The sequence below is a fragment of the Stegostoma tigrinum genome, chromosome 3 (assembly GCF_030684315.1).
Source record: "Stegostoma tigrinum isolate sSteTig4 chromosome 3, sSteTig4.hap1, whole genome shotgun sequence".
Taxonomy (NCBI): domain Eukaryota; kingdom Metazoa; phylum Chordata; class Chondrichthyes; order Orectolobiformes; family Stegostomatidae; genus Stegostoma; species Stegostoma tigrinum.
In genome coordinates this window covers 58,797,605-58,824,579 of record NC_081356.1, presented here as the reverse complement: position 1 = coordinate 58,824,579, position 26,975 = coordinate 58,797,605, and the positions used below count along the sequence as shown (strand labels likewise).

Genomic DNA, 26,975 nt, shown 5'->3' with positions numbered 1-26,975 from the left:
CAAGCTTCACAAAGTAAACATTTATTGACAGAACAGTACAGCCAGTATCATTTTAATGACACGTTATAATTTTGTAGGAACTTTAATTTTAAAAAATTCCCCTGCTTATAAAGGGACCAAATGTAAAAGATACAAGGTTCCTTCTTGCCCTTCTTTTGTAACACAGCAAAAGATTTTACAAGTAGAAAATATGCTTCAGATAAAAATACAAAAGGGTAAAATAAAATTTTCATCAGGACAAAGTTACCAAACTAATTTCAAAGTTTAAATGAGAAAAATGTTATCAACAGAAACATAACTGCACTGCTTTTAAAACAAAGACACATTACTGGCATTTCCTTGTTAAGATGGCTAAACAGAAAATAATGAAATCTAACATTTTTCTTTGTTAGAAGAATTTGGCCCAATGGATTAGTCTTATTCGAGAAGTATTTTAATTTTAGAAAACAAAAAATTGATCTTTAAATGGAAAGAGAAAGGAATATGCACCCCAACCTCAAAGTCCACACGCCTTGATAATGCAGTGCAGCAGATAAACTGCTATAAAGAATGAAAGTAGCTTTAATTCCATTTTCAACCCTGTCTCTTCAGAGGCCAACACTGGGTATTTTCTCTATGAAGAAATTCAGTTACGTTTACTGTAAGCTCATCCTGAGATTAGTAACATAGATAATTAAAATTTTCACATCTTAGCAATTTAAAAAGCTTTCCAACTAAGAAAAAAAATCTCAACAATAATTTTTCTCCAAACATCCAACAGTAGGCGGTACACTACACAACAAATACATGTAAAGGTTGATCACATCTTCAAGACATTTCAAAAATCTTTCTTAAATAACGAACTTAGCCTTGAATATCTACTTCACTCACAGATGAAAAACAATTCTTTAACTTTTGTATATAGTTAAAATAGAAATTCTTAAATTCTACATTGAATTGGATTCCTATTATAACAGACTTGCTACTTTAAACAAATATAAGGAACTAATATCTAGATTATAAAACCATTAAATTATATCACTATTTAGAACAGTGAATGTAATAAGGTTTGGAGCATCAAATTTCAGTATTGGTCTGCTCAAGCATTCAACAAGCCATGAGTCTGAATTCATCTCAACTGCTTAATACAGTTTATTACTAAATTTTGTTCAAAACCATAAAATCTCTTATACTCTTCACTTTCTATCTGTTTATGGAATGCCCAAGGTATATGATTGGTACCAGTTCATTCTATTTTGACTTAAGGCCCCTACCATTTTTAAAGAAATGTGATTTTGGCCATTGTCACCAAAAAATGTGCAAGATCAACAAATAACAGATAAACTCAGTTAACCATTTTCACAAGGTTTTCTTCACAACATTGGTCCCAAGTTACCATTTTCATTTTGATTAAGAATTCTGTTCACAGTTTCTTCACTGTGTCTTTCTAAATATTCAAAAAAGAAAAGAGTGTTAGTATTTTGAACTACAAACTATGTTGGCAGCTATGTCAAAATTAAGGTAGAACTTTGTAAATTAAACACCAATTAGTATCAAAATTTCAGGTAATGGGTACACTTTGAAAGTGATCACTTAGCTTCCAGGAGAAAAAGGTATTTTATTATGTAGTTCATACCATAACCAATACAAATTATGCAAATTTTGATTAATTCAAAGCACATCCATGTATTTTTTGAAGGCAAGATTTTATCATGCTTTAAATATAATTCAGACTTCACACAAAACTGATGAGGTCATGAAAAAAGAAATGTCTATCAGCTCACAGCCCCTTAAGGAGTTATATAACCTCATACTAGATTTGCAAAGCCCCACACAGTTCTGTATTTCTAACCAAGTCATACATGCTACACTCTAGTTAGCTGTCAGAGGAAACAGGAACAGAATGGAGCTGAAGCAAAGTGTCAAACACACAGAATCCGGAGTATTTTTAAAAGATATTGGAAGAGAGAATATCTCCAAGGCTTCCGTAGCGCATAAACTACCACAATCACAATTAGTCTCAGTATGGAAAGAAACTGTCTGCTTCAGAAGGTTGTGGTGTCTTAACAAAATAATCATGTTGGTATCATGAATCTGTTAGTGGAAACATAGTACTTGAAAATGTGTACCAAGCATTGGCATCATTTGGAAAAACTCATTAGAAAATATTAATTTGTAAAGAGAAAAGGAGACCAGTTGGAGGCTTGGGATAACTAAAACCCTAAGTAATCAAATGTGAAATCAGGAATCAGTCAACTGGTTGTGAAAATCCAGAAAAAAAAAGTAACACATTAAAAATGTAAGCTACACAAAGACCATTGTACACTTGCCATTAAATGAACTTTCTACTGGCATCAAGAATGTTCCTAGTATAATAGTTGTAAAAGTTGTGTAGAATGTGGGGTTCCTTTAAGAGATAAGGTGCTTTACTAAGCTTAGAGATTTATATAGAAAAAAGTGTCCACATGTAGCTGAAGATATACAGCCAGTTCTAAAACTGAAACGTGTCAATTGTCTGAGAGATTGGAAACCTTAGGCCTGTTTTTGATTTTTTTTTGGCAGTGAGCTGGAATCGGCCAATTAATTTAAACCAAGCACTTAGCTATTGAAAGCCAAGTGAATTTAAATCTGACAGTTTTGACAAGCTCGGACCAACGCTACTGTAAGAAAATGGATATATCATCCAAGGTATATAAGACAAGGGTTTTTGAAAATCGGTGAGAGAGAGCGAACCACCATCTGAAAAATAGGCACCTAGCTCTCACAAGAAATTGCTAAGCTCTCTAAGAAAGCATCATTTTATCCATAAAGGGTACCGCGGCACTTCTAACCAAGAATCTTCACAGAGAAAACATCCCCTTCCTTGACAGCAGGATCAGCGGAGGAAAGGCGTTCATGACATGAGAACAGCAAAAGAATTACATTTATGACTGGAGAGACAGTGGAGATGGCAAGCCGAGTCAGCATTTAGGAAACCAACAGAGCAGTGAGTGGGAGGATGACAGGATGGGAACATTGTGATGGCAGGCAATGTGCAGGATAGGCAGCAAGCAGGAGTCAATTAGAAAGAAGGGCTAGTACATTTATTTTATATTTTTAATTTTTTTTTGAAACGTTGTTCCATTTACCAATATTGGAATTTAGCAATGTAAAATTCTTTAATTTAAAAGATTTTCTAATGTGAATATTGTTATGCAGAACCTAAATACAGTTTTTACGTTGCTTTTAATAGGAAAACTAAATTGCTTGAAGTTATTTCACCTACAAGTTGCACTTTTGGAAAGCAGCTAAACTTTAAAATGAGGATTTGTTGTACGCAAACATTATAAAGGGAGATTTTATCACTTTTAATAAAAATGCTTAACTGTACACCTGTAAAATCATTTGCAAGTTCTGCTTCTTTGTCATTCTCAGATTCTGCAACATTGCCCTCATCTCCATTATAATCTGCAGTGTCTTTCTCTTTCAATGTATTCAGCAGCTCTTTCTGATTTTGATATTCATCATCTGCAGTTTGAGGGAGGAAAAAGAAGAAAATGCAAATAAAATGTAAAAGGTTTAGCTATTAGGGAGATTTTAAAAAATGACAATATTCCTGACATAACAAACGAACGATGGCAATTATAGTTCCTCTGACCAGTGGAAATGGATTTGGTGTGCACAGGGATTCCATTTTACGTTTGCAAAGAACAAGTTTAGTCCGAAAAGGTTATGAATTTACCACTTCGAAACACAAACAGATCGTCAGTCACAAACTTACTGTATGGCAAAGCAGACTCAAGGGGCTGAATGTACTCTGCTATTTCATATATTTGTATTCAGAAACTGCAACTAAATCCCAATGGGAGATGGTACCTTAAGGAATATAGCAGCCAGCAACCAACTGGTCTGGCCACCTCTAGCTGGTAGTCTAACAGCCAGAATGTATGTTCCTACAGTCAAGATTTAAGAACTCAAGAAGTAGGTGGACTCAGTTGTTCTGCTTCTTCAGACTGCTCCACCATTCAATTAGATCATGTTGATCAGAATGTATCCTCAACTCTATTTCCTTATCCATCATCTAAAACTCAAGATTCACTTGTAGTTAAATTAAGTCTAATAATTCCAAAGATTAACAGCCAAAGAAGTTCTTCCTCACCTCAATCTTAAGGGGACAGAATTTCACATTTAATATTTCATGTAAAAAATAGTTCTCCCCAAGTAATATACTAAAGTGGCAGCCTAGTTTATGTACCCAAGTCTATCAGAGGACTTGGACCACACCTTTCACGTAATTTACAGATGTAAAAGAAGAATTCACTGCAACATCCTTCTAGTAAACAACTGCCATTTACTCATCATTGCAGTTCTACCCTGACAGTTACAAATACAAAATCGTAATATACTGAACCTGCAATTCTTCTGGATTCTAAATTTTCAAAGTCGAGCCTTGTTCGATTTTTATCATCAAGCGTGCCTGCAAAACAATCTCACATTAACTCAGTCATGATGGATAGTGACAAAAAGTATAGGAACAGATTTTTCTTCTGATTAGGCTACACTATGGACCGTGTGGGAAACAGTCATTCAATGTTGTTTTTCCTCAAATGGTCAATTAATTACCACACCACCAAATGACAATAGTAGGCATGTTCTTGAAGCTGCAGGACCAGAGACACACTAGCTTTAAAAGAGCAGCAAGTTGACAAAGAACAACAGAGGGAGAGGATGCTTCAAAACAGACGCAACATCTTTCCAATATTTTTAATTTGTGTCTTGCACAACTCTGTATGCGCGATTGGGAAAGGGATGGAGCAGAAGGCATATTTTCAATACCTGCCCACCACCTTTCTTAATACCAGCAGGGCCTAAATTCAAGATTATATCACCTGAGTTACCACGGAGGAAGAGAAATGTCAATGAGAAGCCATGCAACAAGTGCCAAGAACTTTCAGAACATAGCTTTCAGATATTTAATTTGCTATCTTTAAATTTAGAGATTCCACCCCTAACTGTTGTCAGAAACTAAATGCTTCACATGCTGCTTTAATAATATCAAAAATAAAATCAAAAAATAAATGAATGTCATAGAGAATTTGAATCTGCTGCCATAAATGCATTTTTAAACCATCATTAGTACATTCAAATATGAAATACCACAGCTAACAACTTAGGGATTAGAGTATAAAAAACGTCAGAATGCATTGAATCCACTGTACCGTCTTTAAAAGTCAATGAAAAAATGTTGATCTGGATTTCTGAAATATTTTAAAACCAAATAAACATCAATAGAAAACCTACGCTTATAGGTGTTCATAATTAAATGAATGAAAGATACATTCAAACCGCGCATGTTAGAATTCATACCTGTATCTAATAATGTGTTTGCAATTTCTTGAGCAAACTTTCTAGATGTTGCATCGTGTTCAAATTCATTTGTCTTATGTTCGACTTTATTTATTTTCTCAATTTCTGGCTGGTCTGTCTGGTCTTTGTTTTGTCTTGAAAACAGCAGCTCTTTATTTGATAGTTCAGTGTTATGTTGTCTTTCTGTTGGCTTCTGTTCAGTCTGCTGGACAGTGATTAGGAAATTTGTCATTCACTTAAATGTTTAGAAATTAATTAGCAACTTTAAAAATGACCATATTCTATCTGGTTTAAAATATTTTTGCGTCGATAGGGAGAGGCAAGAGGAAGTGGCAAGTGATGCATGTGTTTGTGATGCTTGCATTGTTGGATTTGTAAAACTGACCCTATCTACTGTTTCTACAAACTAAATTATTTCAACCACGTGCTCTAAACTGTCAATTCTCTCCCAAACACAAGTGTTACAGTTGTGTTTTAAAAAGAAACTGGTTAAAAAGAAGCTATGCAACGCATGCACTCCAAAATTGTACACTGATATTAAAGCTGAAATATTCTGAAATGCAAGTAAACTTATTCCAGAAATAATGAAGTGGTATAAACAACAGGCAATAGAAAATAAACTAGTACAAACGCACACTGAGGCCAACCTACAAAAATATTCAAAGATGGCAGGACATGTTGGAAAGAACATACAGGATACAAATAGATTTTTGGCGGTTCAGAATTTGAGTATTCTTGAAAAAAAATACAATTTTGTCCAAGCTTCTCATTTTACACTCATCTGGATATTTCACAAGATTATAAATTCAAGGTGAAAATCCACATTTATATTGCACAAGAAGAGAGTACAGATTGGCTGGCAATGAACTCTGATAGTGGTGTCATGGAGAATGCATCTCTCAATGCTGACCGACAGTTAACAGCCAAGTGTTGTTAAATTTTAAACCAGCCAGGTTGATTCAGATTAGGCAAGGCACTGCCATAAGAAATGAACAGTTGACCAACTGGTAGCTATCTTAATGAGCTGAAACAGTGTTGTGTCAACGTGCCTGGTTTAAAGTGGATTGGTCGGTGCATTGGCCTGAAAAATGAACCAGTGAATGACTATCACCTACTTCGCTGAGTTGTAACATATGCTCTTTCTCCTTACCAACAGGGTCCTAATTTATTTATATATATGACAGCTCCCAGGATATAGGGCCCTACCGACAAACTGAATTTAGAAACAGGGTCTGAGATAATGGGAACTGCAGATGCTGGAGATTCCAAGATAATAAAATGTGAGGCTGGATGAACACAGCAGGCCAAGCAGCATCTCAGGAGCACAAAAGCTGACGTTTCGGGCCTAGACCCTTCATCTGCCAATTTGGTATACTGCATCCACTGTACCCGGTGCGGCTTTCTCTACATTGGGGAAACCAAGCGGAGGCTTGGGGACCGCTTTGCAGAACACCTCCGCTCAGTTCGCAACAAACAACTGCACCTCCCAGTCGCAAACCATTTCCACTCCCCCTCCCATTCTCTTGATGACATGTCCATCATGGGCCTCCTGCACTGCCACAATGATGCCACCCGAAGGTTGCAGGAACAGCAACTCATATTCCGCCTGGGAACCCTGCAGCCATATGGTATCAATGTGGACTTCACCAGTTTCAAAATCTCCCCTTCCCCCACTGCATCCCTAAACCAGCCCAGTTCATCCCCTCCCCCTACTGCACCACACAACCAGCCCAGCTCTTCCCCCCCACCCACTGCATCCCAAAACCAGTCCAACCTGTCTCTGCCTCCCTAACCGGTTCTTCCTCTCACCCATCCCTTCCTCCCACCCCAAGCCGCACCCCCAGCTACCTACTAACCTCATCCCACCTCCTTGACCTGTCCGTCTTCCCTGGACTGACCTATCCCCTCCCTACCTCCCCACCTACACTCTCTCCACCTATCTTCTTTACTCTCCATCTTCGGTCCGCCTCCCCCTCTCTCCCTATTTATTCCAGTTCCCTCCCCCCATCCCCCTCTCTGATGAAGGGTCTAGGCCCGAAACGTCAGCTTTTGTGCTCCTGAGATGCTGCTTGGCCTGCTGTGTTCATCCAGCCTCACATTTTATTATCTTAGAAACAGGGTCTGTTTTTTGCAGACATAAAGGAATATGTATACACTCTATAGTTGTTTCAATTCAACGAAATACTTAACAGTCACATAATTGTTCATTTCTTATGACAGTCCTTGCCTAATCTAAGTCAACCTAGCTGGTTTAAAATTTTAAAAGCCTAGCTTTTAACTGTCAACCATCATTAATGGGTGCATTTACCATGGGAAGACCTCTGCCAGAGTCCACTGTCAACCATCAGCACTGTCCTCTGATGTAGTGTGAATGTTGGTTTGCCCCTTAAATATGTATTCTTGTGAAATGCAAGATGAATACATCTTGACAAGAGATGCATTTTTTTCCAGCAATACAAGCAGAATCCTATACTTAGTGTCTATAAATACAGGCATAAAGTATAAAAACAAGTTAGTTATGCTGGGGCACTCCAAATGCTGATTGAACCTCAGGTGGAGTGACATATCGAATTTTTGGCACCCTACTTTGGGAAGGATGTCGAGATGTTGGACAAGTTTGAAGGAGGATTTGCTAGACTAGTCTCAGAATCAAAGAAACTAGAGGGGCTGGGATTGTTCTCATTAGAACAGAAAAGATGACGAGTTGTGAGCAGACGAGGAGGAACTCTTCTATAGTTAGCCAATGGAAACAGATTCAAGATAATTGCATCAAGAACCAGGGTCAGAATGGGGAACCTTTTTAAAAAGTAAGTCAGCAAGTTACAATGATCTGGAATATATTCCCTGGAAGGTTACAGAATCAGATTGGCTAAAGGCTAATGTAATAATGCATTTTACTCAATACCCTTTGTACCCACTTTTTTCTAAATGCCACAAACTTTGAGCAATTATTTCAAAAGGTAGCTCAATGCTGTGTGAAAACTTTTGCTACCTTTTAATTTATTGTAAGCTTCTTAGAATTCTCTCTTTTAAAGATATTTCTTATGCACGAATTGCCACTTTCCAGGTTCTGCATGGTTTCTAATATCAGATATATTAAACCACTGCAGAGTTGCACTATCACCAAGCAGTTAATCTGAAGGTTCCAATTCAAGCAAATATATTTGAGAATAAAGGATATAGTGTGTGATTCATAAAGAAAATTGAAAGTGAAAAGAAAAAGCACATCCAAGGCTTTGGATTGGAAAACATATAGACTGTAAATGGATTGTGTCTTTACCAATAACTTGCTTTGATTAGTTGGCTCAGCATTTCTGTTTTCAGGTTGAAACTTTGTGGCCTCCGCAAGCCTCTTGTTTAATTCCTTAATTTGCTCTTCGTACAGCTCTTTCTGATCATTTATTTGGTTACTGCACTGAGTACTGAATAGTCAAGTAAAAATAAATCAACAATTCATTAATTCTGCTTAAAACTGTCACTGAATTTACTCGCGGACATATGTCACAATACTGAATAATTAAGAGGTTCCAAATTTCTGCAAAGATGCTACATAGATTCAGTACACCAAGAAATACTCACCAGAGCTAGCATCAGTAGAGAAAAGAGTTAAAATTTCAAGCTGAACATTTCTCAAAACTGGGTCAAGTTGAGAATGTAAAGGGTTTTTTAATAATTCACATGGAGTGCGTGGAGAAAAAAAACAGACCATCTGTGATATAATGGAAGATAAGATGCATTACAAGCCAAAAATGTTGGGTGGAGTGAGATTAGGGCAAAATAAGGAAAGGATCAACAAACTGGCACTTGGTGAAAAAGAAATGTCTGAGCGTTGATCTAATATAGATCTTTAAAATTATGATATCTTTTATCAAAACCTATATCCTTGTGGGGGACAGCATAACTAAAGACAGTGATACATTTCAACAATCTAAAAATCCAATTGGGAATTCCAAAGGACGGTAAGAAATCAGAACTTACCACAACAAGGAGTGATTGAAATAACAGGCATATTTAAAAGGGAGTAGTCAAGCACAAAAGGGAGAAGGGAATCGGTACAATGGTAGATTTAGATTAGAAAAGACGGGAGGAAAGGATCAAAATGAAACATAAATATCAGCATAGACTGGTTGGGCTGTGTCACACATCTGAGTTTTATATCCTATGTAATCCCATGTATGTAATTGGTATTAATCCCACAATTCAAAGAAAGTAATCTAGGAGATAATTTTCATAGTCCCTATTTATCATGGATTTATTAGATTCCTTGACACAAATGCGAGCAGCACAAATGACTTATGAAATCTGCAAATGGCAAAGCGTACTGAAAGCAAACATCAATTTTACAGCTTTTTATGAAATATATTGGAATGGTTATTCAAATTAAAAGCACTTTGTATGTACAAGGTATTTATACTCCTACAACACAAAGTACAAAGTTAACTGTATTCATGAATTTCTGTATAATAAATACTGAACAGCTCACATACTTACACATCATAGGTTAATTTTTTTTGCAGTTCCTGTAACTTTTGACTTAAATGGCTATATCCTTTTTGCAGCTCTCCAAATTGTTCTGAAGTAAAAAGAAGCATCTCTCAAAATACAGTCAGATAAACCAATTATCATTAGACTCCAAACTGATTGAGTTAAATTCCTCAGTGGAATCAAAAACATTGTATGAACTGTCTCGTTTAGCTTACTTTAAAGACTTTTCTAGCCAAGCCATGTTGTCTGTGTCCTCTAACTTTTTGCAGTTCAACCCATTTTACTTCAATTTCACTTTCTCCTCTCTTTCCAACTCAAGCCATTTCACTCTCTCTCAACTTCAATTTATTCAATCTCAAACTTTTCCACTTGTTTCCCACCCCGCCATCCTCTCTAAATTTCTTTTTTCTCTCCTCTAACTACAGCTTCTTCATTTCTAACTTTATCTTCTAAACAGCAACTCTCCTGTTTCCACTCTCAGTGCTTCCATGCAATCATTTCTAGAAGTTCACAAATTTCTCTCAAATTCAAGTACATTGGGTATGATCCCAGCTAATGATAATACTGGACAAGTCAAATTCCAGTGAAGTCTGGCTCAATAAATCATTTACTTTTCTTACCATGGAGGCCAGTCACTGAACATATTCACGAGATGCTGCCAATGTACTTTTAAAATAGAACATAAAAGATTTATTGTACAAATGAAACGAAAAACTCAGATTATATAAGAACTAATGGGAAAAGCTCATTTCAACTATCAGAAAGATTCATCTCTTTTACCTCAACAATACCCTTACATATACTCAAACATTAGTAAAAGCTACCCCGTTGTCATGCTAAAACTTCTTGCTCATTGGTTCGGTTGTTGGTTTCCTTTCAAATTTGACCTTTAACTGGAAAAAAAACAGCACTGAGTGAATGCTTGCCCCTAAGACCCTTAAAACAAACTGCCAACTACTTAGCACGCATTCCCTAAACAAGTATTCAACAGCCATTCAGGTGGTCTTCCTTTTCAATGCCTCCATGGCCTTCTGCAGACTTCTTACCCGTTTTCTCAGCAACTCAGGACCTATCCCCAGTACCAACTGCTTGGACACTGCTAATAGCAGCACCTCTGCTGCTACAAACCTCTTTCCTCTGAAAGAATGTACTTCTGAAGCCATCTCTCACTTGGTTGTAGAATTCCAAGTCAAGCAAAAACCTTCAGAATTATCGCCCTGTACAGCAAGCTTCTGGTCATTTAGCTAAAATCACAAGACTTATAAATTTTTAACTCAATATACTTAGTGTTCAAAATGACTTGGTGACCCACTTAAAACAAACACTCAGATCCAAACAGAATTGGAACCGAAAATCAAGCTTTCCTCTACTATAGAATCCAAGGTCTAAAGTAATAATACTCAATTATTATGCAAGTTCATTATTGGGAGTATAAAACTGAACTACCAGAGTGGATTCTCATCATTTTGTAACACCATCAGCATCTGATTAAAGGAGTGGGCATAAGTCTTAAACAGCACATATACCCACTTCATCCCTCGGACCCACTTTTAAAATTCACTTGTTGGACGAATGTGTCGCTGGATGATAAGCATTTATTGCCTGTCCCTGAGTTGCCCTTGAGAAAGAGGTGGTGACCTGTCTTAAAGTCTTAGAGGTCTACAGCATGGACAAGTTAATCTGAAGGGCCTATTTCCATGCTGCCAGTTTTCACAACTAAAACCAATCCTATTTGCCTATGTTTGGTCCACATCCTTCCACAATTTCGCCATCCACTTACACGTCTAAATATTTCTTAAATGACAAAAAATTGTACTTGCATCCACCACTACCTGTGGCAGCCTGTTCCAGACAGTCACCACCCTCTGAAAAGACAGACACCACCCCACATCCCCACCTTGAGCCTACCCTGCCATTCAACAGGATCATGGCTGATCTTTTTGAGACTCAGCTCCACTTACCCGCCCACTCTCCATAACCTTTAATTCCTTTACTGTTCAAATACTTATCTAGCCTTGTCTTAAACACATTTAACAAGGTGCCTTCAACCATTTCACTGGGCAGGGAATTCCACAGATTCACAACCCTTCTGGTGAACAAGTTCCTCCTGACCTCAGTCTTATAACTGCTTCCTTTTATTTGCAGGGAATGGCCTCTAGTCCTAGTTTCACCTGCTAGCGGAAACAACCTCCCTGCCTCCACCTTATCTATTCCCTTCATAATATCTCCATAAGATCTCCCCTCATTTTTCTAAATTCCAATGAGTATAATTCCAGCCGATTCCATCTCTCCTCATAATCCAATCCTCTCAACTCTGGAATCAACCAAGTGAATCTCCTCCACACCCCCTCCAGTGCTAGTATATCCCTTCTCAAGTAAGGAGGCCAAAACTGCACATAGTACTCCAGGTGTGGCCTCACCAGGACCCTTTCCAGCTGCAGCAGAGCCTCCCTGTTTTTAAACTCCATCCCTCGAGCAATGGCAGACAAAATTCCATTTGCCTTTTTAATTACCTGCCGCACCTGCAATCCTACTTTCAGCGATTCATGCACAAGGATACCCAAGTCCCTCTGCACAGCAACATGCTGCAATTTTTTACCATTTAAAACACAGTCCATTTTGCTGTTATTCCTACCAAAATGGATGACTTCACACTTATCAACATTGTACTCCATCTGCCAGACCTTTGCCCACTCACTTCGATTATCTATATTCCTCTGCAGACTTTGTGTCTTCCGCACACTTTGCTCTACCACTCAACTTAGTGTTGTCTGCAAATTTTGACACACCGCGCTTAGTCCCCAACTCCAAATCATCTGTGTCAATTGAAAATAATTGCAGTCCCAACAATGATCCCTGAGGCACACCACTAGCCACTGTACACCAACCAGAAAAACACCCATTTACCCCTACTCTTTGTTTTCGACTAGTCAACCAATCCTCCGTCCATGCCAATAAATTACTTGTAATACCACGCAACTTTATCTTACGTAGCAGCCTTTGGTGTGGTAACTTGACAAATGCCTTCTGGAAATCCAGATACACCACATGCACAGGTTCCCCAATGTCCACCATGCAAGTAATGTCCTCAAAGAATTTATATAACTTACAGTAGGTTGACTGGGATGTTGCCTGGTACAGAGGGCGCTAGCTATGAAGAAAGATTGAGTAGATTAGTATTATTTTCATTAGAAAGACGGAGATTGAGGGGGACCTGATTGAGGTGTACAAAACCATGAGGGTATAGACGAGGTGGATAGCAAGCAGCTTTTTCCCCCCCCAGAGTGGGGGACTCAATTACTAGGGGTCATGAGTTCAAAGTGAGAAGAGGAAATTTATGGGAGACATGCATGGATAGTACTTTACGCACAGGGTAGTGGGTGCCTGGAATGCATTGCCAGCGGAGGTGGCAGATGCAGGCACGATAGTGTCTTTTAAGATGTATCTGAACAGGTACATGGATGGGCAGGGAGCAAAGGGATACAGACCCTTGGAAAACAGGTGACAGGTTTAGACAGAGGATCTCGATCGGCATAGGCTTGGAGGGCTGAAGGGCCTGTAATTTTCTTTGTTCTTTATATCTAGATGTCTTGCTATTTCTTCCTTAAATGACAGAGTCAAGCATTTTCCCCCACTACCGAAGTTAAGCTAACTGGCCTATAGTTACTTGCTTTTTGTCAACTTCCTTTTTTAAAACAGTAGAGTTACACTGGCTGTTTTCCAATCTGCGGGAACCACCCCCTCCACTGTCCAAGAAAGTCATGGCTGATGTGGTTGTGGCCTGAGTTCCACTTTCCTGTTGTGACCTCATAATCTCCGCACTTGGAGTATTGTGTACAGTTCTGGTCACCGCATTATAAGAAGGATGTGGAAGCTTTGGAAAGGGTGCAGAGGAGATTTACTAGGATGTTGCCTGGTGTGGAGGGAATGTCTTACGAGGAAAGGCTGAAGGACTTGAGGCTGTTTTCATTAGAGAGAAGAAGGTTGAGAGGTGACTTAATTGAAACATATAAAATAATCAGAGGGTTAGATAGGGTGGATAGGGAGAGCCTTTTTCCTAGGATGGTGACGGCGAGCACAAGGGGGCACAGCTTTAAATTGAGGGGTGAAAGATATAGGACAGATGTCAGAGGTAGTTTCTTTACTCAGAGTAGTAAGGGAATGGAACGCTTTGCCTGCAACGGTAGTAGATTCGCCAACTTTAGGTACATTTAAGTCGTCATTGGATAAGCATATGGACGTACGTGGAGTATTGTAGGTTAGATGGGCTTGAGATCGGTATGACAGGTCGGCACAACATCGAGGGCCAAAGGGCCTGTACTGTGCTGTTATGTTCTATGTAATCATCTCTTTTTGTGCCCTGGGATGCATTTCATCAGGGCCAGGTGACTTGTCTACGTTTAGCCCCATTAGCTTGCCTAGCACTGCCTCCTTAGTGATAATGATAGTTTCTCGGTCCTCACCTGCTATAACCTTCTTGCCATCAGTTTTTGGCATGTTAGTTGTGTCTTCGACTATGAAGACCGACACAAAATAACTGTTTAATGCCTCGGCTATTTCCTCATTCCCAGTTATTAAATTGACCTTCTCATCCTCTAAAAGGACCAATGTTTACCTTAGCCACTCTTTTACGATTTACGTATTTATCGAAATTTCTGCTGCCTGTTTTTATATTCTGAGCTAGTTTACTCTCATAAGCTATCTTACTTTTCTTTACAACTTGTTTTGTGGCTTTCTGTTGGCCTTTAAAGATTTCCCAGTCTACTAGTTTCCCACTACTCCTTGCTTTTTTGTATGTGTTTTTTTCCTTCATTCTGACACTTTTATTTATTCCCTTAGTCTATCATGAATGTCTCTCTGTTCCTACAGTACTTCCCGATCACTGAAAAATCATTTTGAAAGTCCTCCACTGTTCCCCAATTGACCCACCATAAAGTTTTTGCCCCCATTCTACCTTAGCTAACTCCTCCCTCATCCCATCATAGTCTCCTTTGTTTAAGCACAGGACATCGGTGCTGGATTTAATCTTCTCACACTCCATGTGTATTATAAATTCGACCATTCTGTGATCGCTCCTTTCAAGAGGATCCCTAACTGTGAGATCATTAATTATTCCTGTCTCATTACACAGGGCCAGATCTGGGATAGCTTGCTCCCTCGTAGGTTCCATTACATATTGTTCAAGGAAATTATCATGGATGTATTCTATGAACCCCTCAAGGCTGCCATGACCGACCTGGGGATTTGACCAATCAATATGTAGATTAAAATCCCCCATGATAATTGCTGTACCATTTTTACATGCATTAGCTATTTCTATGTTTATTGCCCACCCCAGTAGGATGTCATTATTTGGTGGCCTATAGACCACACCTATCCGTGACTTCTTCTCCCTGCTATTCCTAATTTCCACCCAAACGGATTCAACCTTTTGTTCAGTAGAACCTATATCATCTCTCACTAACGCCCTGATATCATCCTTAAAAATCAGAGCAACACCACCTCCCTGAACCTCCTGTCTGTCCTTCCAAACAGTTTGATACCCCTGGTTATTTAACTTCCAGTCATGACTACCTTGCAACCATGTCTCTGAAATGGCCACTAAATCATACCCATTTGCCATGATTTGCGCCGTCAACTCATCCATCTTGTTTTGAATGCTCTGAACATTCAGATAAAGTGCGCTTACGCCAGTTTTTGCACCTTCTTTTTGAGTCCTATCACCTCCGTTACTAACAGCTCGAGTTCTCCTCCCCGTTAACATTTTCCTAATTTTCAAAGGAGTTGAAGCTTCCTCATCACCCACTAACCTGCTGCTTTGCCTTCCATTAATTGTTATACTCCCTTCCATTAATTGCTCACTCCTCCCTTCCCCCCTACTTATTAGTTTAAAATCCAATCGGCCACCTTGTTTAACCTTTTCACCAGAACACTGGACCCAGCCCTGTTCAGGTGGAGTCAATCCCAGCAGTATAGATCCCTCCTGTCCCAGAACTGATGCCGGTGCCCCATCAAAAGGAAACCCTCTTTCCCACACCACTCTTTGAGCCACAAAATGGGGAATGGCCATCTACCTTATCTATGCCTCTCGTTATTTTATAAACCTGTATAAGATTACCACTGCCTCCTATGCTCTGGGGAAAAATGTCCCAGCCTATCCAAACTCTCCTTATAAATCAAACCTTCCAGTCCAGATAGCATCTTTGTAAATTTTTCCTACACTCTTTCTAGTTTAATAATCTCCTTTCTGTAACAGGATGACCAGAACAACATGCAGTATGTCTTCCACAGTTGCAAGAAGACATCCCAACTCCTATACTCAGTGCTCTAACCAATGAAAGCAAGCATGCAGAAAGCCTTCGTCATCAGCCTGTCTACCTGTGACTCCACTTTCAAGGAACTATGAACCTGTACCCCTAGATCCCTCTATAACACTCCCCAGGCCCTAACATTGACTGTTTAAGTCCTGCTCTGGTTTGACCCACCAAAATGCAACATCTTGCATTTATCTAAATTAAACTCCATCTACCATTCCTCAGTCCACTACCGAGTTGATCTTGATCTCGCTGCATTCACAGAAAACCTTCACTGTCCAATATACCACTAATCTTGGTGTCATCCACAAACTTCCTAACCATTACTCAAATTCTCAATCAAATCATTTATATAAATGATGATTAACAGTGCACAATATATTGTTTCAGTATATCAGGAGTTGTGAACGCACAATGTTTGTAACTCCAATCAGTGAACATCCCTATTTCCAACCTTATCACAGGTGGATGCAGCTGAAGATGGTTAAGCAAAGGACACCACCCTGCTAACTCGCAGAGATATCCTGAAAGTGAAATAACTGGCGTCCAACATTCACAACCATCTTCCTTTGTGCTAGATACATAACTCCAACCAGCAGAGAGATTCGCCATTATTCTTAGTGCCTCCAGTTTTGCTAAATGCCTTGATATCACACAATCAAATCTGGCTTTGATATCAAAACCAGTCACTCTTAACTCCTTTGGCCCTGTTTCAACTAAAGCTGTAATGAGATTAGGAGCTGTGGCCCTGGCAGAACCCAAACTAAGTGTCAGTCAGCAAGTAATTGCTCACCCAGGGTTGCTTGATAGCTTTGTTGATGACAGTCTAGCATCAAAGCTGCTCATTTAAAACAACGACTGAAATGCACCACTTGCAGTGGGTTCTGGTGCTTACATATTCTTAATATGTCCATTTCATCAGCTGGTACTTCTATTTAAGCAGTCTTTTGGCACACCTCAAAAAACTTCAATTGTTTTTGCATAAATTCCAACTGCCACTTCCAAATGATTTATCAACTTCAATTACTACTGGACGCACCAATTAATTAACTCCTCTTAGACACTGGAACAATCTAATCCTGAATACTATACTGCTCAAAATGAATAAAGAATGTCTTTACCTTGTAGTGTCTGTATTATCCTTGTGCTGCTGGTAATGTTCTTATTCAGGGCTTCCTTTAAATGAAAAGCAAACATTCAGATTAAAAAAGAGTTAGGAAACTGAACATACTATCTGCATTTACAAGTCTATTCATTTTGTTTTTTCATCTGTAATCCATAAACATTCAAACAAATTACAAAACTATTGTTGTAGGAATTGAGACAAATAAAGTCTCACTTCTTAGTCTTCCTGTGTATGTCCAAACAGAGCACTGTGCTGGAAACTGCAAAACTGGTAACAGTAAAATTAAAATTTGCTTCCCTCATTTCCTCAAAGCTACCTCTCAATTTCAGTTCCACGTGTGGATCTCCAATCAATCTACAATGTTCACTTTGCCACATTTACTTACTTAAGGGGAGTTATCCTCCCATTTAATGCAAAACCAAATCCTACAGCTCTATAGCTATCCAGTTACTGAGACTCTAAACGCAGTATAGCTACAGTAAGTAGGATCATCTGGAAATGTGAACCCGTGCTAATCTCACATAGGAGCACCTGGATGTTACAAAACATGACAACCGAGCAGGCTCAACATATGTTGACAAAAGTTGACCATGCACAGAATAGCAAGTTGGGACACCCTAGAAAATCAGGAGTGTTTGCCATGGATGAATATTGACTGAACTTTCAATAATGGCATACTGACAGCACTAATACTAACATTCTTAGGAGTACTATAAAATCGCAACTCACCATATTAAATCAGTTTGTGTTAAATCGACACATTAACAGCTTTAATAACTGAATTATTTCTCCACTTCCATCTCAGTAATTTGGTTTTGCATTTCTAATAGAGTGGTTGCAAGAACAATTTCTGCATTTTTAACTGTACTCGCACATCATTCATCTTACTTCATACTGTATTATTACTACTAGCACTAGAGCAAAATCAGAAGCATTGCTACCAAGCAAGTTCTCATTTACCACATAGTTCTAGTTCTGGAAACTTGTAACTTTAGATTAAAAAGTTTAAGTGAATCATCAGTTCTTAGAAGAATCAAAGGAATTAGGTTCCTTCAAATATACGCTGGTTTTTCAAGGCAAGAAATCAGTTGAAATACTGTACAATACTTGTATAGCAGTGTGCATTCAACACAAATAGCATGCAAAATAAAGTAACTAAATACTATCTAAATTCAAAAGAAAACATCATGGAGCTGCAGGAATAGATGGATAGCTATTTCAAAACAGTCAGACAAGAAATGGTAAGCCAAATGACTTCCTTCAGTGCTGTACATTCCATGATCAGAGGCTATGAAGCAGACTCTTAGAGTGATCTTCCTGACACTTTCTCTACACTCTACAGAAGGTCTTTGCCACTTTTCCTCAAAGGCTCAGAAACATTATTCAAGTTCTTTCTTCTGCAGCTCTTCCAGACTTGGAACTAAAAGCATTATCTTTAGAAAACTCTTGACAACCTATCAATCATGAGAAACTGAAATACACGTTCACTTCTCTTATCCATCAATGTTCCTTTACTCCAATGATTTTCTTCCCAAGCACTCTTACTTTTTAAAGGAAAATATTGAATCTCGTGACACAGATGGCTACTCAAGCCATGATTTTATGAAGGTCTTCAATCATCTTCAGATGGGTTTCTAGTACACTCAGCCTTAATTTCCAGATTCACATCATTAGAGATTCTGTTCATTAACTGTGTACTGATCTGTGATGCCGAGGCTAACCTGCAGGTGTGGCTCTGATGTCAACAACACATGCAAATAATGTAAAAATGAAAACGATAATGCAAGTTGTAAAAAAAAGCCTTAAAAACAATGGTTTACAGTAATTTAAACAATCACCAGAACTCTCCTCAAAAGGTAACAGGTACTTTATCTTTCTCTAGTATTAAACACAATAACTTCTTTATTCCTTGTGATCTGGCCACCATCTTCAGTGCAAATGCACAACCAGAGCCAGCAATTTCCTAATTCTCACATTGGAGCAAGTCAAATACACAAGATTTCCAACTAAAAGACAGATTACTATAAGATAACAAAGTGTGGAGCTGGATGAACACAGCAGGCCAACCAGCATCTCAGGAGCACAAAAACTGACGTTTCGGGCTTAGACCCTTCATCAGAGAGGGGGATAGGGAGAAGGAACTGGAATAAATAGGGAGAGGGGGGGAGGCGGACCGAAGACGGAGAGAAAAGAAGATAGGTAGAGAGGAGAGTATAGGTGAGGAGGTAGGGAGGGGATAGGTCAGTCCAGGGAAGACGGACAGGTCAAGGAGGTGGGATGAGGTGGTAGGTAGGAAATGGAGGTGCGGCTTGAGGTGGGAGGAAGGGATGGGTGAGAGGAAGAACAGGTTAGGGAAGTGGAGACAGGCTGGGCTGGTTTTGGGATGCAATGGGGGGAGGGGAAGAACTGGGCTGGTTTTGGGATGCAGTGGGGGAAGGGGAGATTTTGAAGCCTGTGAACTCCACATTGATACCATTGGGCTGCAGGGTTCCCAAGCGGAATATGAGTTGCTGTTCTTGCAACCTTCAGGTGGCATCATTGTGGCACTGCAGGAGGCCCATGATGGACGTGTCGTCTGAGGAATGGGAGGGGGAGTTAAAATGGTTCACGACTGGGAGGTACAGTTGCTTGTTGTGAACCGAGCGGAGGTGTTCTGCAAAGCAGTCCCCAAACCTCCACTTGGTTTCCCCAATGTAGAGGGAGCCACACCGGGTACAATGGATACAATATACCACATCGGCAGATGTGCAGGTGAACATCTGCTTGATATGGAAAATCATCTTGGGGCCTGTGATAGGGGTGAGGGAGGAGATGTGGGGGCAAGTGTAGCACTTCCTGCAGTTGCAGGGGAAAGTGCCAGGTGTGGCAGGGTTGGAGGGGAGTGTGGAGCGGACAAGGGAGTTGCGGAGAGAGTGGTCTCTCCGGAATGCAGACAAGGGTGGGAATGGAAAAATGGCTTGGGTGGTGGGGTCGGACTGTAGATGGCAGAAGTGTCAGAGGATGATGCGTTGTATCCGGAGGGTGGTGGGGTGGTATGTGAGAACGAGTGGTATCCTCTGGGGGTGGTTGTGGCGGGGGTGGGGTGTGAGGGATGTGTTGCGGGAAATGCAGGAGACGTGGTCAAGGGCGTTCTCGACCACTGTGGGGGGAAAGTTGCAGTCCTGGAAGAACGCGGACATCTGGGATGTGCGGGAGTGGAATGCCTCGTCCTGGGAGCAGATGCAGCGGAGGCGGAGGAATTGGGAATAGGGGATGGGATTTTTGCAGGAGGGTGTGTGGGAGGAGGTGTATTCTAGGTAGTTGTGGGAGACAGTGGGCTTGAAATGGACATCAGTTTCTAGCTGGTTACCTGAGATGGAGACTGAGAGGTCCAGGAAGGTGAGGGATGTGTTGGAGATTGCCCAGGTGAGCTTGAGGTTGGGGTGGAAGATGAATTGTTTCAGCTCCTCTGGGGAGCAAGAGGCGGCGCCAATACAGTCATCAATGTAACGGAGGAAGAGGTGGGGTTTGGGGCCTATGTAGGTGCGGAAGAGGGACTGTTCCACGTAGCCTACAAAGAGGCAGGCATAGCTTGGGCCCATGTGGGTACCCATGGCCACCCCCTTTGTCTGTAGGAAGTGGGAGGAATCGAAAGAGAAGTTGAAGTTGTTGAGGGTGAGGACGAGTTTGGCTAGGTGACTGAGAGGTCCAGGAAGGTGAGGGATGTGTTGGAGATGGCCCAGGTGAACTTGAGGATTATCACCCATTATCACTGACAGATTACTATACGTAGTTTTATTTTCTTCAGCCAAATACAAAATTCTAGCCATTGCAAGAGCTAAAGAAACTAAGCAACTGTCAAAATATTGAAAATATGAATCAGTTTATTGTGTACAAACACTGATTTTGCTACTGATATGCAAACTCAAGTCATTTCCAAACTTTTTTTGTACTTCCATACAAGCCAGCAACCACATTATGAATACCTCCCTTAACTATCCCCTAAAAAGACCAACTATTTTGTTATATAAAGTACTTTTCACAATCTCAGGATATGTCAAAACACAAGACAACCAATTACGTATCCTGAAACAGTGCAACAAATTGATGGAACGAACAAGAAAATAGCAAGGTAAAATAACAGATGCGATTCTGAAGTGGGTGCAGAAGCAGCAGGACCTGACAGCAAAAGTGGCAATTGTTGATAATAACAGAAGACTGTAAAATCAATTAAAAATACATTCTGGGCTCCTGGTATTTACTTTCACCTGACGAAGAAGCAGCATTCTGAAAGTTTATGATTTCAAATAAGCCCGTTGGACTCTAACCTGGTGTCATGTGACTTGTGACCTTCTAAAGAGAGGCACAGAGCTTAAGCAAAGAAGTTATGATGAACCCTTTAAAAACAGTTCAGCTCAACTGGAGTATTATGTCCAATTCCAGGCACAGTTTTAAAAGAACATAAAGACTCTATAGAGGATGCATGCAGCATGAATGGTTCTACGGATGAGGAGCTTAACTTACAAGATAGATTGGAGATGTTGGAAGCTGGTCTGCTTGGAGAAGAGACATTTGTCGGAGGTATTCAAAATCACAAGGGTCTGAAGAGAGAAAAACTGTTACCACTGGCAGAATGGCTGAGAACCAGAGAACATTAGGTTGAATGCTAAAGAGCCAGTCAGTGGCTATGAAGATAAACATAGTCAGTCAGTGGTTTGGATCTGAAATACACAGCTCAAGTGCTGTGCAAGCAAATACGAAAAATAAATTGGATTAACAAAACTAGGCAGTGGGCCTAGTTCACTCTAGTAGAGAACCATCATGGACATGGCTGGCACAGTGGTTGCCACGCTGTCACTATTCAATAATCCTAAATTTGAGTTCAGAAGTCTTCCGCAAATGTAACGTTAAAACAATCAGATAATTGGTTGAGTGCTGAAGGATGAATACTAACTAGGAGATATTGGGAGTTTCTTTGCTTATCTTCAAAATAGTACTGTGGAATCCTGTATAACCACCTCAAGTAACAGGTGCAGCCTCAGTTGAGTGTCCCGTCCAAAAGGGAGCACCACCAACACTATTGCAAAGGGGCACAATGATATTCAGGTCTCTGGATTTAAAACTGAATCCACAATACATTCTGACTTAAAGGCAATGGTACATCAACTGAACCATGTTTGCTGAAACGGGTACAACCCTAATAGACACACGCAAAATACTGAGGATGCTGAAGACCACGCAAAATACTGAGGATGCTGAAGACCAAAAAAAAACAAAAACTGGAAAATTCAGTAGAGGTCAGCCATCAAGTCTGTATCTCTCTAGACTTAAAGTTCCAGGTCAACGAGTGTCTGATGTAAGCTTCTGTTGTCAACAAGAAATCTGAATTAATCCTTTACTGGCCAACAAAAAGGTATTCTGGAAATTTTACTGATTTTCTGAATGTTTATCCTTAACACAGGCATTCAACTTGACTGGAACATTAAGGTTAGGATTGGATCCTACTTGAACCTGCTAAAACTGCTCTGTATTCCAGGATATTACCAACTTCTCTTCCCTATGCATACTATCTCCTTAAAAATTTTTCTCCCTTCACCTCCAACAAGGGCAAATAAGTTGCCAGATTCTAGTCTCAAACTTTATGACAGTGAGCCAGCTGCCTTTGTTGCTTACCTTCTTTCTACCAAACTCTTTCATGATACAAAAAGGTGTCCATCCCTTCTCTTCCCTAAAGTGAAAACAGGACCAGATCCAAAAAGGGTTATCTTACTGCTCCGAAATCCCTACACATTCCCCATGCATCTGACATGGCAGTCTATACACCATAACGCCTTCTACCCATTCCCCTTATATTGCTCTGCCAACCTGCAACCACCATCCATTTGTCCCTTCACGTACCATATCAACCCATTGAGTACCAATGCACAAAGCACAGAAAATATTCTTAGGTTTCCATACTCCGAGTACAGAGAAAACCACTCATTCGTATAAACACATTGACATTCTTGGTAGGTCTTAACAAGTTGGACAGTTTCAGGGATTTGTGTACTTTTCTCACACAATTTTCTGCACAATCAACAGCCCTAAAGGGCATCTGATCCCCTTCAAAGGATCTCTGACCCCAATCCCCAAAAAGATACCTGATTCAACCCCCAAGATCTGCAGGACCATATCAGCAAAGGTATCTCAGCACTCCAAAAGGATACCCTGGCAACCTGAAAGAAATGCCCTGAAAACAGATCTGTTTCTTTTTGATCATATCTCCACAATTTGGGTTACAGACACCAAGCAATGCAAAATCAGTCATTTAAATGGCCAGCTGTCTCCAGATATCATGCATGTGCAAACTAAGTCCCAGCCTTGTGGAAACCATAAATGCTGGGTTCAGGTGTGGGAGTTGGGATTCCTGAGTTCTTCCTGAATTTTATCACAATGAAGACACTCATGACAAAAACTGGGGTCCATAGAAAATATCAACCCACTCTCATTTTGCATTACCATAGCTTTAAATAGATAATGTAAACTGGTTCCTAGTATTTAGATTGCACTGAACTACTAAAGCTGCCCAGCTCTGGTAAGACCTTAAACTGAGAAGCCCTGCTCAGGAAGACAAAGTTATCATTGCACTATTCAGATGAGTGCCAGGTTGTTCCAGTGTTCTGGATAATGCAAGAAATTTTACAAGTTGATGGACACAACTGTACATGCATATTGAATGCTTGTTTGTTAGAAAAACTCTGCAGGTACATAATTAGCTGTGCAGCAATTGGGAATGGTACAGAAGGTTGAAAGACGTCACATAAATGAAAATTTCTTGCAATTCAATTACACACCACCTAAAACTGTAATTTGTTTTTGACATTACAGTAGAATTCATATAGCTTCCATGTGTCCAAGTTAAGGCAGCATACATATGACACCACTTTTCCTACTATTATGCACTGCACCAAAAATACGATTATAAAATTCCAGCATTTAAAATAACACAGCAAGCAGATGTGAAAGAAAATACAAGATCAAGTGAACACAGAAACACTAGCTAGTATACAATTGATGGAGATATAATTCCAAGGTCAAAAATTAAAATGCGTGCATCTGATATATTCACACGCTTCACTCTAAAATCTCACCATGACCAAGAATATTATCCAGCTGCATTAAAATAGATTTCCAAAATGACTACACAAACTGCAATGTGTTTTGGGAAATCCTGCAGTCATTAAAATATGTTATATAACATTTTCTTATTTAATTAAGAATTAATGCAGTATATAACAGACCTTGAGAACCAATGAAGAAAGTAAAACAATTACAAAGAATGCTGAAGAAACTTAGCCAGACTGGCAGTATCTGTAGAGAGAAGCAATATTAACATTGAGTCTGGTATCAAAAGTCATATCTGACTCAAAATGTTAACCATATTTCTCTCCACTGCTGCTAACTTTGCTGATTTTCTGCAGCAGTATATTTGATTCAGAATTCCAACATCCAAAACATGTTGCTTTTATACAGTCAGAGTCATACAGAATGGAAACAGACCCTTCAGTCCAACCAGTCTATACCAAACATAAGCCTGAAGGAAACTAGTCTCATCTACCTTCTCCTGGTCCCTCCAAATTTTTCCTATTCATGTACTTATCCAAATGTCTTTTAAACATTATAATTTTGTCCATATCCACCACTTCCTCAGCAAGTTCATTCCACATGCAAACCACACTGTCTAAAGTTTGTACCTTTTTTTTAAATCTCTCTCCTCTCACTTTAAGAATGTGCCACCTAGCCTTGAAATCCCCTAGGAAAATGGCACCCTCCATTCACCCTAAATATACCCCTTGTGATTTTATAGACTTCTATAGAGGTCACCTCTTGACCTAAGTTCCAGTGAACACAGTCCTTTATAACTCAAATTGTCCATCCTCAGCAATATCCTGGTGAATCTCTTCTGAACCCTCTCCAGCTTAACAACATCCTTCCTATAGCTGGACAACCAGAAGTTGACACACTACTCCAACAACAGTTTTAAAATGACAGTGTCCTCAGAAGTTCAAGGATGTCATAAGCATATTGCCAGTGACATGGACAAGCCAATTTAAACAGTCAGAGGCAACTCATTCACTGGGTCTAGGCCCAAAATGTCAGCTTTCCTGCTCCTTTGATGCTGCTTGGCCTGCTGTGTTCATCCAGCTCTACACCTTGTTATCTCAGATTCTCCAGCATCTGCAGTTCCTACTACCCCTTACTCAGTACTTTCGGGCTGTAGTTGGCTGCTTTCTTGGTAACAACTCAGGTGGATCCATGGGGATGGGAGTGGTCATTATGGGCTCAGGATGGATCCAGTCAGTAATGATCCTCAGAACTATGTTAAAAAAGCTTTTTTAACATGCGTAAAGAAGGACCATGATTAGGCCTCATGTAAACATGGCCATTTTGAGGCCACAAGCCATCGAACAGAGGTCAAATATCAAGCAAGATCACACATAGATGCACATTAGGCACCTTATTTACTTATGAAAGGGGGCTGCGTGTCAGTTTCAGGTGCATACAATACAGGAGCCTTGCATAATGCTATTCATCACATACTTCAGATGCAAAATGAGCACATGCATAGCGTAGCAAACAAAAACAAAGTTGCTGGAAAAGCTCAGCAGATCTGACAGAACCCATGAAGGAAAAATAATCAGTTAATGTTATGGATCTGGTGCCTTTCCTTAGTTCTAGTCTTTTTCCTTCACAGATGATGCCAAACCTGCTGAGCTTTTCTAGCAACTTTGGTTTTGCTCCTGATTTACAGCATCTGCCATTCTTTCGGTTTTTACTTAGCTTGGCAAACACTTGAACCCAGCTTTAAAGGGCGCAGCATCAATTAACCTCAAAATCAATGAGTGACTAGTACATTTTAATTAATATACAGCAATAGAAATAAAGCTTTCCTTTGGAAGCTTCGCCACTACACTTTGGAAATTCTCCACAAGATGGCAGCAGAGTAAGATATCCCATCCGTGGCTCCTCTGCTCACCTTTCTTTCTCTCTTTGCTGCAGTTTCTCTTCCCCTCCACCAACTTTTAACCTTCTAAACTACCCTACCTGGAGGGGGGGGGGGGGGGGGAGTACAGAACAGGGAGTGAATTGCAGCCAGAGCCCGGAGCAGAGGGAGAGAGCATGCAGGCCGAGTCCTGGACAGAGCAGGAGCACAGCAGTCGTCAGCCGGAGTCCAGAGGGCAAGCTCAGGCCAGCCAAGGAACGAATCCTGGAGCACAGTCCTGGGCAGAGGCCAGTGCGTGGAGACAACGAGGCCTCGAGTTAAGAAGCCCAGCAGACACAGACTCAGTGGAAAAGGACTATAATGTGTACTTTACAGATACTTATCATCATCATTCTGGACTTTTTAAGGTTCTGAGGAAGGATCATCAGACCCAAAACGTTAAGTTTTTTCCTTCACAGATGCTGCCAGACCTGCTGAACTTTTCCATCAAGTTTGTTCTTGTTCCTGGACATTTTAAACTCTGTATTCACACGTTAGCCTATTTTTTCTACTACTTCAATTCTATAAGAACTCAAAAGTATCTGTACCTAGGTAACTTGTACCTAAGATGCTGCCGAGAGGCGACATTGCAAACTTTTTACACACACGAGTACATGTGACAATGAAAGCTATTCTAAATTAAATGAAAATTCCTAGGGATGGATCAACAATTGTAGATGGTGCCTAAACCAATTCCCTCATTTACAGACTACATTAAGTTAAA

General features: G+C 39.9%; 1 protein-coding gene across 4 annotated transcripts in view; it reads right to left on the bottom strand.

Moving 5' to 3' along the window:
* golm1 (golgi membrane protein 1) overlaps positions 1-26,975 on the bottom strand; it is a 42,128-nt gene continuing 15,153 nt past the window's right edge. Inside the window, exons 2-9 of one of the 4 annotated variants that reach the window (XM_048527304.1) lie at positions 21,754-21,830; positions 17,246-17,300; positions 9,817-9,898; positions 8,606-8,747; positions 5,326-5,530; positions 4,370-4,435; positions 3,352-3,486; positions 1-1,426 (exon numbers count right to left, since the gene is read on the bottom strand). In XM_048527304.1, coding sequence (XP_048383261.1) covers positions 1,353-1,426; positions 3,352-3,486; positions 4,370-4,435; positions 5,326-5,530; positions 8,606-8,747; positions 9,817-9,898; positions 17,246-17,300; positions 21,754-21,830 — 836 coding nt within the window. In that variant the 3' untranslated portion in view covers positions 1-1,352. Of the gene's footprint in view, positions 1,427-3,344; positions 3,487-4,369; positions 4,436-5,325; positions 5,531-8,605; positions 8,748-9,816; positions 9,899-17,245; positions 17,301-21,753; positions 21,831-26,975 lie in introns of all 4 variants that reach the window. The other 3 variants (XM_048527303.2, XM_048527300.2, XM_048527302.2) reach the window with 3 other exon arrangements.